A 26,110-nucleotide genomic window follows, 5' to 3' on the forward strand; every position below is an offset into this window, starting at 1 on the left:
CAGCGCTTAGAACAGTGCTTTGCACATAAGTGCTTAATAAATGCCATTATTATTATTATTATTATTATTATTAATCAGTCCTTCCCAGACTGAACCCCCTCTTTCCTCTCCCCCTCCCCATCCCCCCCCACCCTACCTCCTTCCCCTCCCCACAGCACCTGTATATATGTTTGGACAGATTTATTACTCTCTTTATTTTACTTGTACATATTTACTATTCTATTTATTTTGTTAATGATGTGCATCTAGCTTGACTTCTATTTAGTCTGATGACTTGACACCCGTCCACATGTTTTGTTTTGTTGTCTGTCTCCCCCTTCTAGACTGTGAGCCCGCTGTTGGGTAGGGACCGTCTCTAGATGTTGCCGACTTGTACTTCCCAAGCGCTTAGTATAGTGCTCTGAACACAGTAAGCGCTGAATAAATACGACTGGCTGACTGACTGAATAATCCCCATTTTACAGATGAGGTAACTGAGGCCCAGGGAAGCTCAGTGACTTGCCCAAGCCCAGGTAGTGGATGAGCGGCGGAGTCGGGAGTAGGACCCAGATCCTTCTAACTTCTACGCTCATACTCAATCCATTAGGCGGGCTGAGTTAGGATGCCATGCCTGTCTTCTCCCTTTCCATGCTGCCAACGGACATCAATCAATCAATCAATCAATCAATCAATCAATCGTATTTATTGAGCGCTTACTGTGTGCAGAGCACTGTACTAAGCGCTTGGGAAGTACAAGTTGGCAACATATAGAGACGGTCCCTACCCAACAGTGGGCTCACAGTCTAAAAAGGGGGAGACAGAGAACAAAACCAAACATACTAACAAAATAAAATAAATAGAATAGATATGTACAAGTAAAATAAATAAATAAATAAATAGAGTAATAAATATGTACGAACATATATACATATATACAGGTACTGTGGGGAAGGGAAGGAGGTAAGATGGGGGGATGGAGAGGGGGACGAGGGGAAGAGGAAGGAAGAAATCAGACATCAGACAAGGATTACTTTTCAAGTAGCGGTGATGATGATATTTCTGGCATTTATTTACCGTTTATTACATACTACCGGGTTGAACTCTAGGGTCAATACAAGACCATCAGATCAGACACAGTCCTTGCCCCACTTGAGGCTCACAATCTAAGAGGCAGTGAGAGCAGAAATCGTATGTCCATTTTACATGGGAGGAAACTGAGGCCCAGAGAGGTTCAGGGACTTATCCAAAATTGCACAGCTGGCCAGTGGCACAACTGAAACTAGAAAGTGGCTCTCCTAACTCCTAGATCCGTAACCTTTCCACTAGGTCACGCAACCTCCTTTTTTTCCCCAAGTAATTTCTGAGAGAGAGGAATACGTTCTACTTGATTTTCCCAGAAATCCTCCCTGGAAACCGTCAGGAGGGATGCTTTAGGAACTGCACTCTTTCCACTTCTAATATAATAATAATGATGGCATTTGTTAAGCACTTACTATGTACAGTCTTTTAGACTGTGAGCCCACTGTTGGGTAGGGACTGTCTCTATATGTTGCCAATTTGTACTTCCCAAGCGCTTAGTACAGTGCTCTGCACATAGTAAGCGCTCAATAAATATGATTGATGATGATGATGATGATGTACAAAGCACTGTTCTAAGCGCTGGGGGGGGGGTACAAGGTAATCAGGGTGTCCCACAGGGGGCTCACAGGCTTCATCCCCATTTTACAGATGAGGGAACTGAGGCCCGGAGAAGTGAAGTGACTTGCCCAAAGTCACACAGCTGACAATTGGCGGAGCCGGGATTTGAACCCATGACCTCTGACTCCAAAGCCCGGGCTCTTTCCACTGAGCTATGCTGCTTCTTCTAATCTCCTGCTCCACTCAGGCAGCATCCTCTATTACAACTAATTCCACTTGTGCGCGGGCAGAAACATTGGGAAATCCCTTCTATTTCCATTTCCAGGTGATGACGATGATGATGATGATGGTGGCATCTGTTAAGCGCTTACTGTGTGCCCACCACTGTTCTAAGTGCTGGGGTAGATACAAGGCAATCAAATTGTGCACAGTCCCTGCCCCACATGGGGCTCACAGCATCAATCCCCATTTTACAGATGAGGTAACTGAGGCGCAGAGAAGTGAAGTGACTTGCCCAAGGTCACACAGCCGACAAGTGGCAGAGCCGGGATTAGAACCCAGGTCCTTATGACTCCCGGGCCCCATAGCTCCAGGTCTTTCTGAAAATTTGGACTGAGGGCCTGGGAGTCAGAAGGACCTGAGTTCGAATCCCGGCTCCACCACATGTCTGCTGTTTGACCTTGGGCAAATCACTCAGCTTCTCTGTTCCTCAGTTACCTCATCTGTAAAAAAAAAAATGAGGATTAAGAGTGTGAGCCCCATTTGGGACAGGGACTGTGTCCAATCTGATTAACTTGTATCTGCCCCAGTGCTTAGATCAATCAATCAATCAATCAATCAATCAATCGTATTTATTGAGCGCTTACTGTGTGCAGAGCACTGTACTAAGCGCTTGGGAAGTCCAAGTTGGCAACATCTAGAGACAGTCCCTACCCAACAGTGGGCTCACAGTCTAAAAGGGGGGAAACAGACAACAAAATATGCATTCCCTGTCCACAATGAGTTCACAAGGGAAAGAGAAAATATTTCTAATTGACAACTTACCCGTGCTCACATGCAAAATTAAAACTTAAAATAAATTACAAAAGAAACTATTATTCATATACGAATGATCAGATTGCAGAATTAGGCAATCTTCTGGACTGCATCAATCTAATTGATTTGTTGGCTTTGTGGGCAGCTTTTCTCTCTTACTAATCAATCAATCAGTCAATCGTATTTATTGAGCGCTTACTGTGTGCAGAGCACTGGACTAAGCGCTTGGGAAGTCCAAGTTGGCAACATATGGAGACAGTCCCTACCCAACAGTGGGCTCACAGTCTAAAAGGGGGAGACAGAGAACAAAACCAAACATACTAACAAAATAAAATAAATAGAATAGATATGTACAAGTAAAATAGAGTAATAAATATGTACAAACATATATACATAGCAAAACCAAACATACTAACAAAATAAAATAAATAGAATAGATATGTACAAGTAAAATAGAGTAATAAATATGTACAAACATATATACATAGATCAGTGCTTGGCACACAGTAAGCGCTTAACAAGTACCATAATTATTATTAGAAGTACTATCCTTTCTTTCCTTTAAATGCGGATTCTCCGGGAACCTTCTCCAGGAAGCTTTCCCTGATAAACTCCACCCATTTTCCCAACCCCTCTGTGATGCAATCTTGTAATGAATCTATCTCAACACACTTCTATCCCCTTCATGTTTCCCTTACAAACATATATACATAGATCAGTGCTTGGCACACAGTAAGTGCTTAACAAGTACCATAATTATTATTAGAAGTACTATCCTTTCTTTCCTTTAAATGCAGATTCTCCGGGAACCTTCTCCAGGAAGCTTTCCCTGATAAACCCCACCCATTTTCCCAACCCCTCTGTGATGCAATCTTGTAATGAATCTATCTCAACACACTTCTATCCCCTTCATGTTTCCCTTACAAACATATATACATAGATCAGTGCTTGGCACACAGTAAGTGCTTAACAAGTACCATAATTATTATTAGAAGTACTATCCTTTCTTTCCTTTAAATGCGGATTCTCCGGGAACCTTCTCCAGGAAGCTTTCCCTGATAAACCCCACCCATTTTCCCAACCCCTCTGTGATGCAATCTTGCAATGAATCTATCTCAACACACTTCTATCCCCTTCATGTTTCCCTTACAAACATATATACATAGATCAGTGCTTGGCACACAGTAAGCGCTTAACAAGTACCATAATTATTATTAGAAGTACTATCCTTTCTTTCCTTTAAATGTGGATTCTCCGGGAACCTTCTCCAGGAAGCTTTCCCTGATAAACCCCACCCATTTTCCCAACCCCTCTGTGATGCAATCTTGTAATGAATCTATCTCAACACACTTCTATCCCCTTCATGTTTCCCTTACAAACATATATACATAGATCAGTGCTTGGCACACAGTAAGCGCTTAACAAGTACCATAATTATTATTAGAAGTACTATCCTTTCTTTCCTTTAAATGTGGATTCTCCGGGAACCTTCTCCAGGAAGCTTTCCCTGATAAACTCCCCCCATTTTCCCAACCCCTCTGTGATGCTATCTTGTAATGAATCTACCTCAACACACTTCTATCCCCTTCATGTTTCCCTTACTGGTTTATGCTGTGGGCAATATCTAGTCTCCAATATACACCCCTAACAATCGAATACCCCCCATCCTACCTCCTTCCCTTCCCCACAGCACCTGTATATATGTATATATGGTTGTACATATTTATTACCCTATTTATTTATTTTACTTGTACGTATCTATCCTATTTATTTTATTGGTATGTTTGGTTTTGTTCTCTGTCTCCCCCTTTTAGACTGTGAGCCCACTGTTGGGTAGGGACTGTCTCTATGTGTTGCCAATTTGTACTTCCCAAGCGCTTAGTACAGTGCTCTGCACATAGTAAGCGCTCAATAAATACGATTGATGATGATGAATACACCGCCGCTCTACTTGTGACTATTCAGTAAAGTTCTGTTGACCAATCAAATGATGGGAAGAGGGGGTGCAAGCTACACTTCAGCGTGTCCTGTTCTTCATGGGAAGTGAGCCTTCTTAGATAACTCATCATTTAAGAACTCCACGAGACCAGCTCTCGCCGGCACGTTAAAATCTTTGCTTACCTTTGCTGAGTAACCCAGTGTATAACGAGGTCTAACCGTTTCTCAGAGAGCGCACATTTAATTCCTTCTAGCGTCAAGACGGCATCGACAGGGCGTTTGACCGCGCGGCTCGTGCTAAAGAGTGCCTCGAAAAATAGCAGTAACGGGAGAACCTCCCCTTTCGGTTTGCCAACACCTGCAGAAAGACAAGTCACCCATCAGAAGGCTTTGGACAATACTCTGCTTTCGAAGTACTTTAGATTTCCCATTTTTGGGCCAGTGTCTCTTTCTCTTTTCATTTTTAGTAGCAATTCTTACACTCTAACAACGTCTAAACGGCTCACATTGTGGATTATCATCTCTAAATGGAGACAGCAAATCTCGAACGTGTTGATCAATCAGTCAATCGTATTTACTGAGCGCTTACAGAGTGCAGAGCACTGGACTGAGCGCTTGGGAAGTACAAGTTGGCAACATATAGAGACGGTCCCTACCCAACGGTGGGCTCACAGTCTAAAAGGGGGAGACAGAGAACAAAACCAAACATACTAACAAAATAAAATAAATAGAATTGATATGTACAGGTAAAATAAATGGAGTAATAAATATGTACAAACATATATACATATATACAGGTGCTGTGGGGAAGGGAAGGAGGTGGCATGAGGGGATGGAGAGGGGGACGAGGGGGACAGGAAGGAAGGGGCTCAGTGTGGGAAGGCCTCCTGGAGGAGGTGAGCTCTCAGTAGGGCCTTGAAGGGAGGAAGAGAGCTAGCTTGGCGGATGGGCAGAGGGATTGGGGGCATTCCAGGCCTGGGGGAGGACGTGGGCCGGGGGTCGATGGGGGGACGGGCGAGAACGAGGTACGGTGAGGAGATTAGTGGCGGAGGAGCGGAGGGTGCGGGCTGGGCTGGAGAAGGACAGAAGGGAGGGGAGGGAGGAGGGGACGAGGTGATGGACAGCCTTGAAGCCCAGGGTGAGGAGTTTCTGCCTTATGCGCAGAATCAGGCAGATGATGATATTAGCTCCTAATGATGATGATATTAGCTCCTAATGGTTTTATTGAGCTCTTACCGTGTGCAGATCTCTGTACTATCTCTGTACTATCAAGCAGAAACTCCTCACCCTGGGCTTCCAGGCTGTCCATCACCTTGCCCCCTCCTACCTCCCCTCCCTTCTGTCCTTCTCCAGCCCAGCCCGCACCCTCCGCTCCTCCACCGCTGATCTCCTCCCCGTACCTCGCTCTCGCCTGTCCCGTCGTCGACCCCCGGCCCACGTCCTTCCCCTGGCCTGGAATGCCCTCCCTCCGCACATCCACCAAGCTAGCTCTCTTTCTCCCTTCAAAGCCCTACAGAGAGCTCACCTCCTCCAGGAGGCCTTCCCAGACTAAGCCCCCTTTTTCCTCTCCTCATCCCCCTTTTAGACTGTGAGCCCACTGCTGGGTAGGGACTGTCTCTGTATGTTACCAACTTGTACTTCCCAAGCGCTTAGTCCAGTGCTCTGCACACAGTAAGCGCTCAATAAATACGATTGATGATGATGATGATCCCCTCCCCATCACCCCCTGCCCAGCCTCCTTCCCCACTCCACAGCACTTGTATATATTTGTACATATTACTCTATTTTACTTGTAGATATTTACTATTCTATTTATTTTATTAATGAGGTGCATCTAGCTATAATTCTATTTATTCTGACGGTTTTGACACCTGTCTACATGTTTTGTTTTGTTGTCTGTCTCCCCCTTCTAGCCTGTGAGCCCGTTGTTGGGTAGGGACTGTCTCTATATGTTGTCGACTTGTACTTCCCAAGCGCTTAGTCCAGTGCTCTGCACACAGTCAGCGCTCAATAAATATCACTGACTGACTGACTGACTGAATGAATACTAAGCACTTGGAAAGTATAAGCAGCGTGGCTCAGTGGAAAGAGCATGGGCTTGGGAGTCAGAGGTCATGGGTTCTAATCCCGGCTCCACCACTTGTTAGCTGTATGACTTTGGGCAAGTCACTTCACTTCTCTGGGCCTCAGTTCCCTCATCTGTAAAATGGGGATGAAGACTGTGAGCCCCACATGGGACAACCTGATCACCTTGCATCCCCCCAGTGCTTAGAACAGTGCTTGGCACATAGTAAGTGCTTAACAAATACCAGCATTATTATTATTATTATTATTATTATTATTATCATCATCATCATTATTATTATTATTATTATTATTATTTGCAACGATCCCTCCCGGGGTTTCCTAAAACTGAGCTACATTTTACAGTCACTCAAGATCCAGGTTGAGTTTCCCCTTCAGCAATGCTGCACACACATAGTAAATGCTTAACAAATACCAGCATTATTATTATTATTATTATTATTATTATTATTATTTGCAAGGATCCCTCCCGGGTTTCCTAAAACTGAGCTACGTTTTACAGTCACTCAAGATCCAGTCTGAGTTTCCCCTTCAGCACTGCTGCACACACCCAGAAATAGTGACAACAACACTGGTGTTAAATCAGTGTGAAGAATTCAATTTGACAGTCAGACAACTGACTGGAATTTGTTAAGCGCTTACTATGTGCAAAGCCCTGTATTAAATGGTAGAGTAGACGTAAGATAAGCAGGTGGGACACAGTCCCTGTCCTACGTCCTGTCTTTTAGACTGTGAGCCCACTGTTGGGTAGGGACCGTCTCTCTATGTTGCCAACTTGTACTTCCCAAGCGCTTAGTACAGTGCTCTGCACACAGTAAGCGCTCAATAAATACGATTGATGATGATGATGTGGGGCTGACAGGCTAAGCAAAAGTGAGAAATCCCCATTTCGAAGATGAGGAAGCTGAGGCACAGAGAAGAGGCGGCACTTGCCAAGTTGACACAGCAGCAGGGTCAGGATTAGAACCCAGGTCCACTGACTCCCAAGCCTGTACTCTTCCCATTAGGCCATGCTGCTTCTCCTTTACCAGACTCCGTACACTTTTTACACGTTATTGCTGAAAGCAAATTTTCCTTCTAGAAAAATAGAAAACTAAAGACTAGAAACATCTAGATTAAAGAATTACATTGAAAATACACTCACTTGGTTTATGTACTATTTTATTTACAATGGCTCTCCGCCACTAGTCTGCAAGGTCGTCCTCTAGACTATAAATTCATTATGGGCAGGGAATGTACCTGTTATATCGCTATATTGTACTCTCCCAAGCGTTTAGTATGGTGCACTGTATACAGTAAGCACTCAATAAATCTGACTGAGCAGTTTAGGTTTTATTAAAACTGTTTTATTGTACTCTCCCAAGTGCTTAATACCATGCTCTGCACACAGTATAGTGCTCAATAGATATCACTGATCGACTGATTGTTCAGAAGCAATACTTCAGAAATCTGTCAAAGATCAGGAGGACACAAACAAATGCCAGTACCATCATTAGAACCAGATGACTCACGTTTTTATCACAAATAATAATAATAATAATATTGGTTATGTATTTACCATGTGCTAGACACTTTACTAAGTGCGCAGTAGATGCAAGGCAACTGGGTTGTACTCAGTCCCTGTCCCACACAGGGCTCACGGTTTTAAACTCCATCTAATAGATGGGGTAACTGAGGCACAGAGAAGTAGAGTGACTTGCCCAAGGTCACACAGCAGACTCATAATCAATCGTATTTATTGAGCGCTTACTGTGTGCAGAGCACTGTACTAACCGCTTGGGAAGTACAAGTTGGCGACATCTACAGACAGTCCCTACCCAACAGCGGGCTCACAGTCTAAAAGGGGGGGGACAGAGAACAAAACCAAACATACTAACAAAATAAAATAAATAGATTAGATATGTACAAGTAAAATAAATAGAGTAATAAATATGTACAAACATATATACATATATACAGGTGCTGTGGGGAAGGGAAGGAGGTAAGATGAGGGATAAGACAACAAAAACAGGTGTCCAAATTGTCAGAACCAACAGAATTACGGCTATATCAATCAATCAATTGTATTTATTGAGTGCTTACTGTGTGCAGAGCACTGTACTAAGCGCTTAGGAAGTACAAGTTGGCGACATCTAGAGATGGTCCCTAATGGCAGAGCCGGGATTAGAACCCAGGTCTTCCTGACTCCCAGACTTGGGCTCTATCCATTAGACCACGCTGCTTCCCTATGCAGCTTGAATGCAACTTCAAGACCCCTGGAAGACTTAAGCGTTCCCAGCAAATAATTCCAAATCTAGATTTAAATAATACTTCTGAACCATAAACAAACGCATACCTTTAAATATGTTCATAATCTCTATGTTTCGAAGGATTCCTCTCGGAGAATTTATCGCAAAGAGTGCAGCAACTTCATACTGACCCTGCGAAAACAGCTCATGGAACCTAAGCCGTTCCCATTTTAAACCAGTCCAGTGGGGCAAAGAAGAGAAAAAGAAACCGGTTATGAGGCCAGACGAAGCTCGGGTGCAAACTCTAAAATGTGAGTGAAATCAGTGTATGAGCCAACTGCTCCAGTTACACATTTTTGCTGCTTTAAAGAATCTTAGCGTTACTCAGCCTTTCACTTGAAAACGGAAATCTTTTGACTCCCGGGCACCCTGTCCCCTTTCTTTCCTAACCCCAGCCTTGGATCCTAGGCTAGGATCCCATAATCAATCAATCAATCAATCAATCGTATTTATTGAGCGCTTACTATGTGCAGAGCACTGTACTAAGCGCTTGGGAAGTACAAATTGGCATCACATAGAGACAGTCCCTACCCAACAGTGGGCTCACAGTCTAAAAGGGGGAGACAGAGAACAGAACCAAACATACCAACAAAATAAAATAAGTAGGATAGAAATGTACAAGTAAAATAAATAAATAAATAAATAAACAGAGTAATAAATATGTACAACCATATATACATATATACAGGTGCTGTGGGGAGGGGAAGGCGGTAAGGCGGGGGGATGGAGAGGGGGACGAGGGGGAGAGGAAAGAAGGGGCTCAATCTGGGAAGGCCTCCTGGAGGAGGTGAGCTCTCAGCAGGGCCTTGAAGGGAGGAAGAGAGCTAGCTTGGCGGATGGGCAGAGGGAGGGCATTCCAGGCCCGGGGGATGACGTGGGCCGGGGGTCGATGGCGGGACAGGCGAGAGCGAGGTACAGTGAGGAGATTAGTGGTGGAGGAGCGGAGGGTGCGGGCTGGGCAGTAGAAGGAGAGAAGGGAGGTGAGGTAGGAGGGGGCGAGGTGATGGACAGCCTTGAAGCCCAGGGTGAGGAGTTTCTGCCTGATGCGCAGATTGATCGGTAGCCATTGGAGGTTTTTGAGGAGGGGAGTGATATGTCCAGAGCGTTTCTGGACAAAGATAATCCGGGCAGCAGCATGAAGTATGGATTGAAGTGGAGAGAGACACGAGGATGGGAGATCAGAGAGAAGGCTAGTGCAGTAGTCCAGACGGGATAGGATGAGAGCTTGAATTAGCAGGGTAGCGGTTGGGATGGAGAGGAAAGGGCGGATCTTGGCAATGTTGCGGAGCTGAGACCGGCAGGTTTTGGTGACGGCTTGGATGTGAGGGGTGAATGAGAGAGCGGAGTCGAGGATGACACCAAGGTTGCGGGCTTGTGAGACGGGAAGGATGGTAGTGCCGTCAACAGAGATGGGAAAGTCAGGGAGAGGACAAGGTTTGGGAGGGAAGACAAGGAGCTCAGTCTTCGACATGTTGAGCTTTAGGTGGCGGGCGGACATCCAGATGGAGATGTCCTGAAGGCAGGAGGAGATGCGAGCCTGGAGGGAGGGGGAGAGAGCAGGGGCAGAGATGGAGATCTGGGTGTCATCAGCGTAGAGGTGATAGTTGAAGCCGTGGGAGCGAATGAGGTCACCAAGGGAGTGAGTGTAGATTGAGAACAGAAGGGGACCAAGCACTGAACCTTGGGGAACTCCCACAGTAAGAGGATGGGAGGGGGAGGAGGAGCCTGCAAAAGAGACTGAGAAAGAACGACCGGAGAGATAAGAGGAGAACCAGGAGAGGACGGAGTCTGTGAAGCCAAGGTCAGATAACGTGTTGAGGAGAAGGGGGTGGTCCACAGTGTCAAAGGCAGCTGAGAGGTCGAGGAGGATTAGGACAGAGTATGAGCCGCTGGATTTGGCAAGCAGGAGGTCATTGGTGACCTTTGAGAGGGCAGTTTCCGTGGAATGAAGGGGACGGAAGCCAGACTGGAGGGGGTCGAGGAGAGAGTTGTTGTTGAGGAATTCTAGGCAGCGCGTGTAGACAACTCGTTCAAGGAGTTTGGAAAGGAATGGTAGGAGGGATATGGGACGATAACTAGAAGGTGAGGTGGGGTCAAGAGAGGGTTTTTTTAGGATGGGAGAGACATGGGCATGTTTGAAGGCAGAGGGGAGGGAACCAGTGGAGAGTGAGCGGTTGAAGATGGAAGTTAAGGAGGGGAGAAGGGATGGAGCGAGAGATTTCATAAGATGAGAGGGAATGGGGTCAGAAGCACAGGTGGCCGGAGTAGCACTTGAGAGGAGGGAGGAGAGTTCCTCTGAGGATACCGCTGGGAAGGATGGGAGAGTAGCAGACAGTGTTGAGAGCCGGGGGGTTGGAGAAAGGGGGGAAGAGACTTTGGGGAGGTCGGACCTGATGGATTTAATTTTGTTAATTTTGTTAATTTTGTTAATTTTGTTTCCCATAAGGAAGAGGGGGGATAACGGCAGGCTGATGGATCATCCAGTGTGCCTGAGGATGGGAAGGGAGAGATAAAAGGCTTAGGCAGTGTGGTCCAGTGGAAAGAGCCTGGAAGTAGGGAGTCAGGAGATCCAGGTGTGCGCAGCGTTCTCTCTCATGGATGTGGTCTCACTGCAGCAGTGTCAACTTCAAACCCAAGGACAACTCTAACACTTACATGCTGCAAAGCATTTTGAAAACCCTTAAAAGATAGCTAATTAGTTATCATCATCATCATCAATCGTATTTATTGAGCGCTTACTGTGTGCAGAGCACTGTACTAAGCGCTTGGGAAGTACAAGTTGGCAACCTATAGAGACGGTCCCTACCCAACAGCGAGATGGGAAAGGAGGAGGGAAGGAGATGGGGAAGGAGGAGGGGAAGGAGGAGGAAAGGAGAAGGGAAGGAGATGGGAAAGGAGGAGGGAAGGAAATGGGAAAGGAGGAGGGAAGGAGATGGGGAAGGAGGAGGGAAGGAGAAGGGGAAGGAGGAAGGAAGGAGAAGGGAAAGGAGGAGGGAAGGAGATGGGAAAGGAGGAGGGAAGGAGAAGGGAAAGGAGAAAGGAAGGAGAAAGGAAAGGAGTAGGGAAGGAGATGGGAAAGGAGGAGGGAAGGAGATGGGGAAGGAGGAGGGAAGGAGAAGGGAAAGGAGGAAGGAAGGAGAAAGGAAAGGAGGAGGGAAGGAGATGGGAAAGGAGGAGGGAGTTATCTCCCCTACCCCAGATTTAACAACCTTTGCAGCTCAGAAGCAGGAAGTGTTCTGAGGAGAGGGGAGAATTATTGAATAAAAAGTGGTCCAGAGAAGTACGGTTAATGTTTTTAAACTCCTGTGTGAAAGTTATGAAGTAAAGCAGGAGACTACGTATATGTGAGTGCTTAGCAGAGTGCATGGCACATAGTAAGTGCATAACAAATACCATTAGAAAGTAGGATCCTGAATCTTTCCTCCTATGAATCCCTCTTTCCTCCTAAAAGCGAATAAAGCTCTATTCTTTTCAGCACCAGTCTGGTCTTTTCCCCAATTTTCAGAGAGTCGGTAAAGGAGAAGTACTTTTAAATATCGTTAATTTGATCCACGGACCGACGTTTTAAAATGGTCCATGTAATTATACATGAGCAATGAGTACGATGTTGCAGGTGCGTGTTTTAAACCCAAGGAAGTGGCAGAGTTTTGTCACTTGCCTTTCAATGTAGTCAAGCAAATCTTCAGCTTCTCTAGCCTTGCTCGGATCATCCTCAATTAAGTGGGCAGCATCGTCATCCTCTTGGTCATCTGCAATGTTGGAAACCTCAGAGTGAGACCCATCCACAGGGATGTTGTTTGTTAAGCACCTACTATGTGCCAGGCACTGTTCTAAGCGCTGGGATAGATAAAACACGGGCTGCTCCGGACTCCTGCTCGCTTTATCCTTCCTTCCTCCCTCCTTTCCCATCTCCTTCCCTCCTCCTTCCCCATCTCCTTCCCTCCTCCTTCCCTTCTCCTTTCCTCCTCCTTCCCCATCTCCTTTCCCATCTCCTTCCCTCATCCTTTCCCATCTCCTTCCCCATCTCCTTTCCCATCTCCTTCCCTCCTCCTTTCCCATCTCCTTCCCTCCTCCTTCCCCATCTCCTTTCCCATCTCCTTTCCTCCTCCTTTCCCATCTCTTAGAGACTGTGAGCCCACTGTTGGGTAGGGACCATCTCTATATGTTGCCAACTTGTACTTCCCAAGCGCTTAGTACAGTGCTCTGCATACAGTAAGCGCTCAATACATACGATTGATGATGATGATGATAAAAAGTAAAAGTAAAAACCATCTCCTTTCCCATCTCCTTCCCTCATCCTTTCCCATCTCCTTCCCCATCTCCTTTCCCATCTCCTTCCCTCCTCCTTTCCCATCTCCTTCCCTCCTCCTTCCCCATCTCCTTTCCCATCTCCTTTCCTCCTCCTTTCCCATCTCTTAGAGACTGTGAGCCCACTGTTGGGTAGGGACCATCTCTATATGTTGCCAACTTGTACTTCCCAAGCGCTTAGTACAGTGCTCTGCATACAGTAAGCGCTCAATACATACGATTGATGATGATGATGATAAAAAGTAATCGGGATGGACACAGTTCAGGTCCCACATGAGGCTCACAGTCTTAATCCCCATTTTACAGATGAGGAGGCACAAAAAAAGTGAATTGACTTGCCCAAAGTTGCACAACAGACGTTTATATAAATAAAACACTAGAAAACAACTGCCACTATGGTGGCATTTCACCCTTTTCCCAAAACCCCTAACCTCTAAAACTCCATTTTGAGCCTTCTGAGCCTCCCCCTCACCCAATCCTAGGACTCTCCTCTCCTATTATTCCCTTTATGGCTTCCTTCTTCCTCACCTCCTCTGTTGCCCCTATCACAATTTCGCGCTCTCTCTCTAGGCAGCTGGGTGACCCCGAAGAAGTAACTTAATTTCTCTGGGAGAAGCAGCATGGCCTAGTGGAAAGAGCACGGGACAGGGAGCGGGAGGTCGTGGGTTCTAATCCTGGCTCCGCCACTTGTCTGCTGTGTGACCTTGGGCGAGTCACTTAACTTCTCTGTGCCTCAGTTACCACCTCATCTGTAAAATGGGGTTTAAGATTGTGAGTCCCACATGGGACAACCTGATCACCTTGTATCCTCCCCAGCGCTTAGAACAGTGCTTTGCACATAGTAAGCGCTTAACAAATACCAAAATTATTATTATTCTCTGTGCGTCAGTTACCTCATCTGTAAAATGGGGCTCAAGACTGGGAGCCCCATGAGGGACAAGGGCTGTGTCCAACCCGATTACCTTGTAGCTACCCCATGGGCAAGTCACTTAACTTCTCTGTGCCTCAGTTACCTCATCTGTAAAATGGGGTTTAAGACTGTGAGTCCCACATGGGACAACCTGATCACCTTGTATCCTCCCCAGCGCTTAGAACAGTGCTTTGCACATAGTAAGCGCTTAACAAATACCAAAATTATTATTATTCTCTGTGTGTCAGTTACCTCATCTGTAAAATGGGGCTCAAGACTGGGAGCCCCATGAGGGACAAGGGCTGTGTCCAACCCAATTACCTTGTAGCTACCCCATGGGCACATCACTTGACTTCTCTGTGCCTCAGTTACCTCATCTGTAAAATGGGGCTCAAGACTGGGAGCCCCATGAGGGACGAGGGCTGTGTCCAACCCGATTACCTTGTAGCTACCCCAGTGCTTAGAACATGCTTGGCACATAGTAAGCACACACAATCCGTGGCTCAGTGGAAAGAGCCCGGGCTTTGGAGTCAGAGGTCACGGGTTCAAATCCCGGCTCTGCCACTTGTCAGCTGTGTGACTTTGGGCAAGTCACTTTACTTCTCTGGGCCTCAGTTCCCTCATCTGTAAAACTGGGATTAAGACTGTGAGCCCCACGCGGGACAACCTGATCACCTTGTAGCCTCCCCAGCGCTTAGAACAGTGCTTTGCACATTGTAAGCGCTTAATAAATGCCATCATTATTATTATTATTATTGTATGGGCCTCAGTTTCCACATCTGTAGAGTGGGAGTTCAATACCTGTTCTCCTTCCTACTTTGACTGTGAGCACCATGTGGGAACTGATGATCTTGCTACGTAGAAAGCACTTAATCCAATCCCACAGTTAATGTTATTACCAAATTCCACTGATTGATTGACTAATTAGACTGTAAGCTCTCTGAGAGCAGGAATCAATCCTAACCTCAGAGAAGCACCGTGGCTCAGTGGAAAAAGCCCGGGCTTTGGAGTCAGAGGTCATGGGTTCAAATCCCGGCTCCGCCACTTGTCAACTGTGTGACTCTGGGCAAGTCACTTCACTTCGCTGGGCCTCAGTTCCCTCATCTGGAAAACGGGGGTGAAGACTGTGAGCCCCACGTGGGACAACCTGATCACCTTGTAAATTCCCCAGCGCTTAGAACAGTGCTCTGCACATAGTAAGCGCTTAATAAATGCCATTATTATTATTATTATTAACCAATCCGTCGTGCTCGCCCAAGTGCTTAGAGCAGGGTTCCGCCCACGGTAATCAATCGGTAAATACCACGGACTGATTGACGCTGTTTGTTGATTTGGAATATGGATTCGGACCTTGGAAATAGCTCTCATCTTCCAGAGCTTGGGTTATGTAGTCCAGAAGAGAGATGCCCCCAGCAGGATCCCAATCCCTAAGGGCTTTTTCAGTCGCCAGCATCCTTTTGTAACTGGAAAGACACGAAGGGAACAGCCCGTGGGACCGGGGGGCTTGGACCAAAACCACGAGCGAGACCGTACGGCACGGCCGGATGAGATATAATTATCGAGTGCGGAGACTTTTTCAAAGGTAAAGTACCGAAATTTCAAGCGAACGTTGAGGGCCTCGGCTGCATCCCGCCGACTGAGGGCCCGGATGACTTCCTCATCGAGGCTGGCTTTTCGCTGAGCCGGGATATAACGTGTTATGCTGAATTCCAAGTCTGCGTATTTCTTTTCAAGCCGACGGAGGTACTCGGTGAGGGAGTCTAAATTGAAGGATTCTTGCCAAGACAGGCCTGAGGGAAACAGATACATCGTGTGAGCTTGCGGGCGGGGAATATGTCCGTTTATTGTTATAATGTACTCTCCCAGGCACTTAGGACAGTGCTTAGCATGCAGTAAGTGCTCAATAAACAAGGATTTCACATTGTTCACCACGCAATCTTTTAAAGGGCAGAAGATCATGGGTTCTAATCCCGCCTCTGCCACTTGCCTGCTGTGTGATCTTAGGCAAGTCACTTCACTTCTCTGTGCCTCAGTTCCCTCAGCTGTAAAATGGGGATTGAAACTGTGAGCCCCACATGGAACAGGGACTGTGTTCAACCCGATCTGCGTGTATCCACCCCAGCTCTTAATACAGCGCCTGGCACAATAGTAAGCCCTTAACCAATACCAAAATTATCATTATTATTCTACTCCCAGCTCTGCCATTGGACTGCTGCTGCAACCTTGGGCAATACTAATTATATTTATAATATAAATATAATAATTATTATAAATATAACAGGCAAGTTCCACAACCTCTCTGGGCCTCCATTTCCTTAGCTATAAAATAGGAATATGCTATCCGACTGTGAGCCCACTGTTGGGTAAGGACCGTCTATGTTGCCAACTTGTACTTCCCAAGCGCTTAGTACAGTGCTCTGCACACAGTAAGTGCTCAATAAATGCAACTGATTGAATGAATGAATGAATCAATCAATCAATCAATTGAATAAATGAATATCAGCACTCCCCACCTCTTAGACTGTGGGACAGGGACTGTGTTTCATCCAATTATCTTGTATCTACCCCAGTGCTTGGCACCCAGTAAGCCTTTAATAAATACCATAAGCAATAGTTCCTATTCTTCTACCCATATTAAGGGAAGAACAGGTTGACATAAAAACACAGGGGAGGAGAGAGTGCAGTATGGAGGAGAATTCTTCCACTTGTCTGCTGTGAGACTCTGGGCAAGTCACTTAACTTCTCTGTGCCTCGGCTCTCTCAGCTGTAAAATGGGGATTAAGACGGTGAGCCCCATGTGGGACGTGGAATGTGTCCAACCTGATAAATTTTGTCTATGTTGCCTGGCACACACTAAGAGCTTAACAAATACCATAAAAAAACGTTCTGAGGGGATAATTGAACATGGATACAAGTTGCTTACCATTTTAGTGCCTAGCACTGCTGAGGAATATTTACATGAGGTACAAATACACAAAAAGGCCACACACCAGGGAAATTCGACCTGGGTAGGTGTCATTAGTGTTAATATGTAACAAAAGGAAACACAGTAAGTTTTCCTCTAAATGAGCACTTAATCATCAGCATCATTTTCCTTTTGCTTTTATTTCCATAAATTATTTCGCATCTGTCTCTCCTACTAGACTATAGGCTGCTTGCTTACTACGGTGTCTGCACACAATAGGCACTTGATGAATAATAATAACAATAATAATAATAATAATAATAATGGCATTTATTAAGCGCTTACTATGTGCAAAGCACTGTTCTAAGCGCTGGGGAGGTTACAAGGTGATCAGGTTGTCCCCCGGGGGGCTCACAGTCTTAATCCCCATTTTACAGATGAGGGAACCGAGGCACAGGGAAGTGAAGTGACTTGCCCAAAGTCACACAGCTGACAAGTGGCGGAGCCGGGATTTGAACCCCTGACCTCTGACTCCAAAGCCCGGGCTCTTTCCACTGAGCCACGCTGCTTCAATACTACTGACTGAATACTACTGATTGAAATGGAATACTCTACCTGGAATGGGCTGTGAGGGGTTAATATCCTTTTTTGAACTTTTTATTTCCCTTATTGTGTTCTTCCTCCTTAACTCTTTTTTTATTATCTCATGCTGGATTTTCATGGAATTTTTTTCAATAATCCGAATTCTGGGGGGGAAAAAGATTTTTCAATATTTCTTCCAACTATCTGAACACCCCTGGCACAATAAAATATTGAGAATGAGCTGCACTGAAAATGATTCTGTTACTTTATTTTGTGGGCAGGGAACATGTCTACCAACTCTGTTATATGGTACTCTCCCAAGCACGTAGTACAATGCTTCTACACACGGTAAAGCACTCAACAAATACAATTGATTGGTTGATTGATTTTACCAGGCTTTATTAAGCATTGCCTCACACTGGATCATCTATATCCTAATCCCTTTTTTTTGTACCTGACACACTTGTAACTGTGCTGATTCAAAAGCATTGATTTGTCTGCCCTAGATCAGAGATACATGATGACACGTACCAATCTGGAATAATCTCTCTATAGTTAGAAAAGCTTAGTCCACTTTCTATACGTTTCTTGGCTACCATGTAAGAAAAATATTTTTACCTTCTGAACCAAATATTTAAACTCAATAAAAATGAAACCAAAATTCTTAGGATACCTTGGTAAAGATTCTAGCCCCAGTAGTAAGCAACTTGCCCCAGTAGCAAACAGCCTACTACATGTACTAGATTCATTCTTTCAGAACAACAGACTTAATTTGGGAGACGGGCAAGGTGATTTCAGAGATTAACTAAGATACAAGGGATTAATAAAACGATAATGTTGTGTCAGACTCTAAACTCTGTAACCTCAGAATGGAATTTTTCTTCGGCAACGTGGGAAGAGAGTTTTCTAGAGGTGCCCCGAAACTTGGTCAAGTCTACTCATCCAGACCCTGAAAGAGATTGTGCTCGGGGAAATAATTCCAATAATGTGATAGACTGTAAGCTCCTAGTGAGTAGGGATTGTACCGACCAACTCTATTGTATTATACTCTCTCAAGTGTTTAGTATAGTGCTCTGCAAACAATAACTGCTCAATAAATGCCACTGATTCACTGTTAGTAGTAGCACTGTTCCTCCAGGCCCTCCGCCCATCAAGAAACATGATCTGACACCATAAGCAACTAGTAAAAACTTGAAGTTTGGATGCTTTCAGTCTAATAATTCACTAAAACAGAAAGACTACTTCCTCTGCCTTCTAGTAAGGGTGAGCATTATTCCACCACCACTGTCGCTCATTCACCACAAGCTTAAGCCCACTGTTGAAGGACTAGAGAAATTTTACAGGGGAGAAACAACCTGCAAGTTTAAGTGGGCCGGTTCAATTATACTCGTTTCTAAAAGTCATTAATAAATACCATCCTTAAGCCCTTAATAGAGCACTCTGCACACAATAAGCACCAATAAATGTGACTGATAGATAATATTAATAATGGCGCACTCACTTCATTGCAAGTTGGACCGCTCTTTTCCTGTGATAGATCAACGTCGTGGGCTCCGCTGCGAAAGCCTTCAGCTTCCCGTGAAGACAAAATGCAGTTCTTTGGTTTTGTTTCAGTGTATCAATGACGGCGTCGTATTCTTTTTTGACGGAAGTGAGGATGTTTTTGTAGGCACTTACGTACTCTATTATCTGAAAACACAATTTCCTCACAATAAATGACCGGGAGAATTGAACTACAAGCTACCCTTCAGTACTATTCCGAGATGCCGCCAATTAAAGCTAATGCTTTTTCTAATGCTTATAGATCTATTTCTAAGACAGCTCACTGCTAGAGAAACCACGAGCCATCGTTTCAATGGAAAACACAGGTTTGTTTTCAAATCCCCTCCAAAAAACTCCGTCCACACCTCACATATGTCAGTGCAGGAAACTATAATGGTGCAAAACCAATGATACAGAGATAATAATAATAATAATAATAATGATGGCATTTATTAAGCGCTTACTATGTGCAAAGCACTGTTCTAAGCGCTGGGGAGGTTACAAGGTGATCAGGTTGTCCCTCGTGGGGCTCACAGATTTAATCCCCATTTTACAGATGAGGGAACTGAGGCCCAGAGAAGTTAAGTGACTTGCCCAAAGTCACACAGCTGACAATTGGTGGAGCCGGGATTTGAACCCATGACCTCTGACTCCAAAGCCCGTGCTCTTTCCTACTGAGCCACGCTGCTTCCCCTATCGGGTTTTCCCAGAGATCAGGTTTTCCCAGTGACTGCTTTATAAATTCAGCACTTTGGCCAATTTCTTTCACTTCTGGGGCTTTTTAATTTAGTCTTATATCATGTTCTAAAAATAGGTTTTAAAATTAACAACGATGCCCAAACCAGAGGCTTCATTTTTGAATAATTTCTGGTATAATACACGTCAGACTATTAAAGTACACACAAGATAAAAGAGAAGTGTGTGGTGTTTTTTTAAATTACTGCAAAGCCACTAAGAGCCCTACCTGTATGGGACTTGGACTAATGAAGTGTCTTCATTTATAAATCTAATGAGGACGAGCAAGTTTTGGACATGAGCCCAGAATAACAAGGTTAAATACCGAAGCATAAGAACAACTTTTCATCTGGACTAACAGACGCAGCCGTAAATAGCCCCGGGGGTCCCCTAGACAGAGAAGCAGCAGCGTGGCTTAGTGGAAAGAGCCGGGCTTCAGAGTCAGAGGACACGGGTTCTAATCCCGGCTCGGCCGCCTGTCCGTCGTGTGATCTTGGGCGAGTCACTTCACTTCTCCGGGCCTCAGTCACCTCACCTGTCAAATGGGGATTACAAGTGTGAGAACCACGTGGGACAACATGATTACCTTAGAACAGTGCTGGGCACATAATAAGCGCTTAACAAATACCGTTATTACTATTAGAAGCTCGCTGTGGCAGGGAACGTGTCTACCGACTCTCCCAAGAGTCTAGTACAGTGCTCTGCACACAGTAAGCACTCAATATGATCATCATCATCATCATCAATCGTATTTATTGAGCGCTTACTGTGTGCAGAGCACTGTGCTAAGCGCTTGGGAAGTGCAAATTGGCAACACACAGAGACAGTCCCTACCCAACAGTGGGCTCACAGTCTAGAAGGGGGAGACAGAGAACAAAACCAAACATACCAACAAAATAAAATAAATAGGATAGATATGTACAAGTAAAATAAATAAATAAATAGTAAAATAGTAAATAGTAAATAATAAGTAAAATAAATAAATAAATAAATAGAGTAACAAATATGTACAACCATAAATAAATATGTACAACCATAATATGTCATATTCAATATGAATATGAATATGTCATATTCAATATGACAACTGACCGATCCCTACGAGGCCTGCACTATGGATTCCCTTCCCAACGCTGCCTAGCAAACTAAGCAAAGCCACCCTTCCCTAACAAAGAATGAAGGGAAAGTGATACACAACAGCAGTGCTCTGCACATAGTAAGCGCTCAATAAATACGATCGATGATATCAATACTGTGGTGGGAGACAAGAGGAAGCAGGCCCCTCTGGAGAATCACTCTTTTCTTCCCAACGATACCAGAATTTCTCTACCTTGTCAAACACGGTTTTGTATATGATGAAATACTCCTCGGCAGGTCCTTCTTCGGTACAGCCCACTTTGTCCATTTCAGTAATTATGTATCTCTGCATGCTTTCCAAAAATTTCCTATCGCTGTCACAAATGATAGGAGGGAGAACAAAATGCTTATTTATTCTGGAGACTTGGCTAGACATTTCTGACAACGCACTCGTTAAAAAGAAAAAAATTCAACTGGGCTTCTGTTACTGCGGCAAAGCAAACACTCCGTCAGACCTGAAAGAGAAAGCAGAAGGATTAGGACTAATTAAACGGCAGCATCAGATTGCATGAATAAACCAAAGTCAACCTTCATTTTTTTCCCCTTTGGGTCACATTGACAGAGCTGCAATGATAACTTGGAAACTACAGGATTTCTCCTGCAAATCTACTCCTTAGAAAATATTAAATCAATCACAAGGTCTAGGCTTATATGTTTTCATACTTATGATGCAGGCTAATCAATCAATCAATCAATCGTATTTATTGAGCGCTTACTATGTGCAGAGCACTGTACTAAGCGCTAATGCAGTCACTCCTGTGACATACACAATACGGTGAGCTTCATTATTATTTCCATTCTACAGTTGAAGATATAGGCCTCAAATCATTACATCATCCTTTTAGACTGTGAGCCCACGGTTGGGTAGGGACTGTCTCTATACGTTGCCAATTTGTACTTCCCAAGCGCTTAGTACAGTGCTCTGCACATAGTAAGCGCTCAATAAATACGATTGATGATGATCATCCTTCCCTGAACTATCCCAGGGTAGGGGGGTGTAAGCAACAAATACCACAGTTATTATCAATTATCATTATTATATTGTTATTATTATTCTCCTCTTAAGGGTCTCTAGGACTCCTTGGGCAGCCACTCAACCAGTCAATCATATTTACTGAACGCTTACTGTGTGCAGAGCACTGTGCTAAGTCCTTGGGAGAGTACAATTAATAATAATAATGATAATAATAATGGCATTTCTTAAGCGCTTACTATGTGTAAAGCACTGTTCTAAGCGCTGGGGAGGTTACAAGGTGATCAGGTTGTCCCACGGGGGTTTTACAGTCTTAATCCCCATTTTACAGATGAGGTAGCTGAGGCCCAGAGAAGTTAAGTGACTTGCCCAAAGTCACACAGCTGACAATTTTAAGCGCTGGAGAGGCTACAAGGTGATCAGGTTGTCCCACGGGGGGTTTACAGTCTTAATCCCCATTTTACAGATCAGGGAACTGAGGCACAGAGAAGTTAAGTGACTTGCCCAAAGTCACACAGCTGACAATTGGCGGAGCCGGGATTTGAACCTCGGACCTCTGGCTCCAAAGCCCGTGCTCTTCCCACTGAGCCACGCTGCTTCTCTAGACCCATTCCCTGCCCACAATGAGTTTACATTCCAGATTTAGATAATGCGCCCAATTACTTGCCTGCTGTGCGACCTTGGGCAAGTCACTTAACATCTCGTTGCCTCAGTTCCCTCATCTGTACAATGGGGGTGAAGACTGTGAGTCCCGGCGTGGGAACGGGACTGTGTCCAACCTGATCACATGGCCTAGTGGCAAGAGCCCGGGCTTAGGAGTCAGAGGCCGTGAGTTCTAATCCCGACTCCACCATGTGTCTGCTGTGTGGCCTTGGGCAAGTCACTTCACTTCTCTGTACCTCAGCTCCCTCATCTGTAAAATGGGGATGAAGACTGTGAGCCCCACAAGGGACAGCCTGATCACCTTGTATCTACCCCAGCGCTTAGAACAGTGCTCAGCAAGTAGTATGCGCTTAACAAATACCATCATTACCATTATCCACTCTGGTGCTTAGTACAGTGCTTGGCACATAGTATGTGCTTAACAAATGCCATCATAATTATTAGTAGTAGTAAGTACTTAACACACACCATGATAATTATTTCCGATTATTATTGTTATTTCAGATTATTTATTACAGAGAAGCAGCATGGCTCAGTGGAAAGAGCACAAGCTTGGGAGTCAGAGGTCATGGGTTTGAATCCCACCGGCCACTTGTCAGCTGCGTGACCTTGGGTAAGGCGCTTAACTTCTCTGGGCCTGTTACCTCATCTGTCAAATGGGGTTTAAGACTGTGAGCCCCACAACCTGATCACCTTGTATCCCCCCCTCAGCGTTTAGAACTGTACTTGGCACATAGTAAGTGCTTAACAAATACCATCATGATTTTTAGGCTCACTTCCTCTTGTTCAGCCTCCTCCCCCTTAAGGCCTTTCTCAGTTCCCCGAAGGCAAGTATTAAGTATTCCCTCTTGTCCAGGCTAAACAAGCGTCCCCAGTTTCTTTTCTCTTTCATTCATTCACAGAGAAGCAGCGTGGCTCAGTGGAAAGAGCCCAGGCTTTGAAGTCAGAGGTTCAAATCCCAGCTCTGCCAACTGTCAGCTGTGTGACTTTGGGTAAGTCACTTCACTTCTCTGGGCCTCAGTTCCCTCATCTGGAAAATGGGGATGAAGACTGTGAGCCCCCTGTGGGACAACCTCATCACCTTGTAACCTCCCCAGGGTTTAGAACAGTGCTTTGCACATAGTAAGCGCTTTTCCCTCATCTGTAAAATGGGGATGGAGACTGTGAGCCCCCCCGGGACAAGCTCATCACCTTGTAACCTATCCAGTGTTTAGAACAGTGCTTTGCACATAGTAAGCTCTTTTCCCTCATCTGTAAAATGGGGAGTAAGACTGTGAGCCCCCCGTGGGACCACCTGATCACCTTGTAACCTCCCCAGCGCTTAGAACAGTGCTTTGCGCATAGTAAGCGCTTTTCCCTCATCTGTAAAATGGGGATGAAGACTGTGAGCCCCCCGTGGGACCACCTCATCATTTTGTAACCTCCCCAGCATTTAGAACAGTGCTTTGCACATACTAAGCGCTTAATGAATGCCATCATCATATTTTTCACCCAATCGTATATATTGAGAGCCTACTGTGTGCAGAGCACTGTACTAAGCGCTTGGGAAGTCCAAGTCGGCAACATCTAGAGACGGTCCCTACCCAAGAGCGGGATCACAGTCTAGAAGGGGGAGACAGACAATCAATCTATCAATCATATTTATTGAGCGCTTACTGTGTGCAGAGCACTGTACTATGCACTTGGAAAGTCCAAGTTGGCAACATATAGAGACAGTCCCTACCCAACAGTGGGCTCACAATCTAAAAGGGGGAGACAGAGAACAAAGCCAAACATACTAACAAAATAAAATAAATAGATTAGATATGTACAAATAAAATAGAGTAATAAATATGTACAAACATATATACATATATACAGGTGCTGTGGGGAAGGGAAGCGAAGGAGGTAAGATGAGGGATAAGACAACAAAAACAGGTGTCCAAATCGTCAGAACCAATAGAATTATGGCTATATCAATCAATCAATCGTATTTATTGAGCGCTTACTGCGTGCAGAGCACTGTACTAAGCGCTTGGGAAGTCCAAGTTGGCAACATCTAGAGACGGTCCCTACGCAACAGCTGGCTCACAGTCTAAAAGGGGGAGACAGAGAACAAAACCAAACATACTAACAAAATAAAATAAATGGATTAGACATGTCCAAGTGAAATAAAAAAATAAATAGAGTAATAAATATGTACAAACATATATACAGGTGCTGTGGGGAAGGGAAGGAGGTAAGATGAGGGATAAGATATGACAACAAAAACAGGTGTCCAAATCGTCAGAACCAATAGAATTACGGCTATATCAATCAATCAATGGTATTTATTGAGCGCTTATTGCGTGCAGAGCACTGTACTAAGCGCTTGGGAAGTACAAGTTGGCAACATATAGAGACAGTCCCTACCCAACAGCGGGCTCACAGTCTAAAAGGGGGAGACAGACGACAAAACAAAACATATTAATAAAACATGCACATCATAAACAAAATAAATAGAATAGTAACTACGGACAAGTAAAATAAATGGAGTAATACATCAGTAGAAATTGCTTATGGTGGATTGAGGGTCCTCGGGCCTCCCCATGGGCCTCGGGCCACAGGCTGCGCGCTGACTCATGGGAAAAAACCCGCCCAACCGATGGAAAACTACACTTCCCACAATGCATTTCTTCCAGCGGGGGACCGATGACGTCGTTCGTTCGTTCGTTCATTCAATCAATCAATCAATCAATCATATTTATATGTGCAGAGCACTGTACTAAGCGCTTGGGAAGTACAAATTGGCAACATATAGAGACAGTTCCTACCCAACATTGGGCTCACAGTCTAAGCGGTGGAGAAAGAGAACAAAACCAAACATACTAACAACCATCCATCCATCCGTCCACCCATCCTTCCATAATAATAATAATGGCATTTATTAAGCTCTTACTATGTGCAAAGCACTGTTCTAAGCGCCGGCTCCACCCATCCCTCCATCCATCCCTCCATCCATAATAATAATGTTGGTATTTGTTAAGCGCTTACTATGTGCTAAGCGCTGGGGTAGATTACAAGATAATCAGGTTGTCAGGGGCTCCCAGTCTTCATCCCCATTTTCCAGGTGAGGGAACTGAGGCCCAGAGAAGTGAAGTGACTTGCCCAAGGTCACCCAGCTGACAATCAATCAATCAATCGTATTTATTGAGCGCTTACTGTGTGCAGAGCACTGGACTAAGCGCTTGGGAAGTACAAGTTGGCAACACAAACAGACGGTCCCTACCCAACAGTGGGCTCACAGTCTAGAAGGGGGAGACAGACGACAAAACCAAACATATTAATAAAATATGCACATCATAAACAAAATAAATAGAATAGTAACTATGGACAAGTAAAATAAATGGAGTAATACATCAGTAGAAATTGCT

The 26,110-nt window shown here is 44.9% G+C and overlaps 1 protein-coding gene across 1 annotated transcript in view; it reads right to left on the bottom strand.

Annotated features, from left to right (window-relative positions):
* CLHC1 (clathrin heavy chain linker domain containing 1) overlaps positions 1-21,479 on the bottom strand; it is a gene marked incomplete at its 5' end in the record, with an annotated part of 29,682 nt that extends 8,203 nt beyond the window's left edge. Inside the window, 8 exons of the mRNA XM_038751540.1 lie at positions 4,774-4,948; positions 9,011-9,117; positions 12,622-12,712; positions 15,532-15,644; positions 15,773-15,971; positions 17,702-17,832; positions 19,170-19,357; positions 21,276-21,479. Of these exons, the coding sequence (XP_038607468.1) occupies positions 4,774-4,948; positions 9,011-9,117; positions 12,622-12,712; positions 15,532-15,644; positions 15,773-15,971; positions 17,702-17,832; positions 19,170-19,357; positions 21,276-21,479 (1,208 nt within the window). The remainder of the gene's footprint in view (positions 1-4,773; positions 4,949-9,010; positions 9,118-12,621; positions 12,713-15,531; positions 15,645-15,772; positions 15,972-17,701; positions 17,833-19,169; positions 19,358-21,275) is intronic.
* Positions 21,480-26,110: the final 4,631 nt, after the last annotated feature.

The sequence above is a fragment of the Tachyglossus aculeatus genome, chromosome 9 (assembly GCF_015852505.1).
Source record: "Tachyglossus aculeatus isolate mTacAcu1 chromosome 9, mTacAcu1.pri, whole genome shotgun sequence".
Lineage (NCBI taxonomy): Eukaryota > Metazoa > Chordata > Mammalia > Monotremata > Tachyglossidae > Tachyglossus > Tachyglossus aculeatus.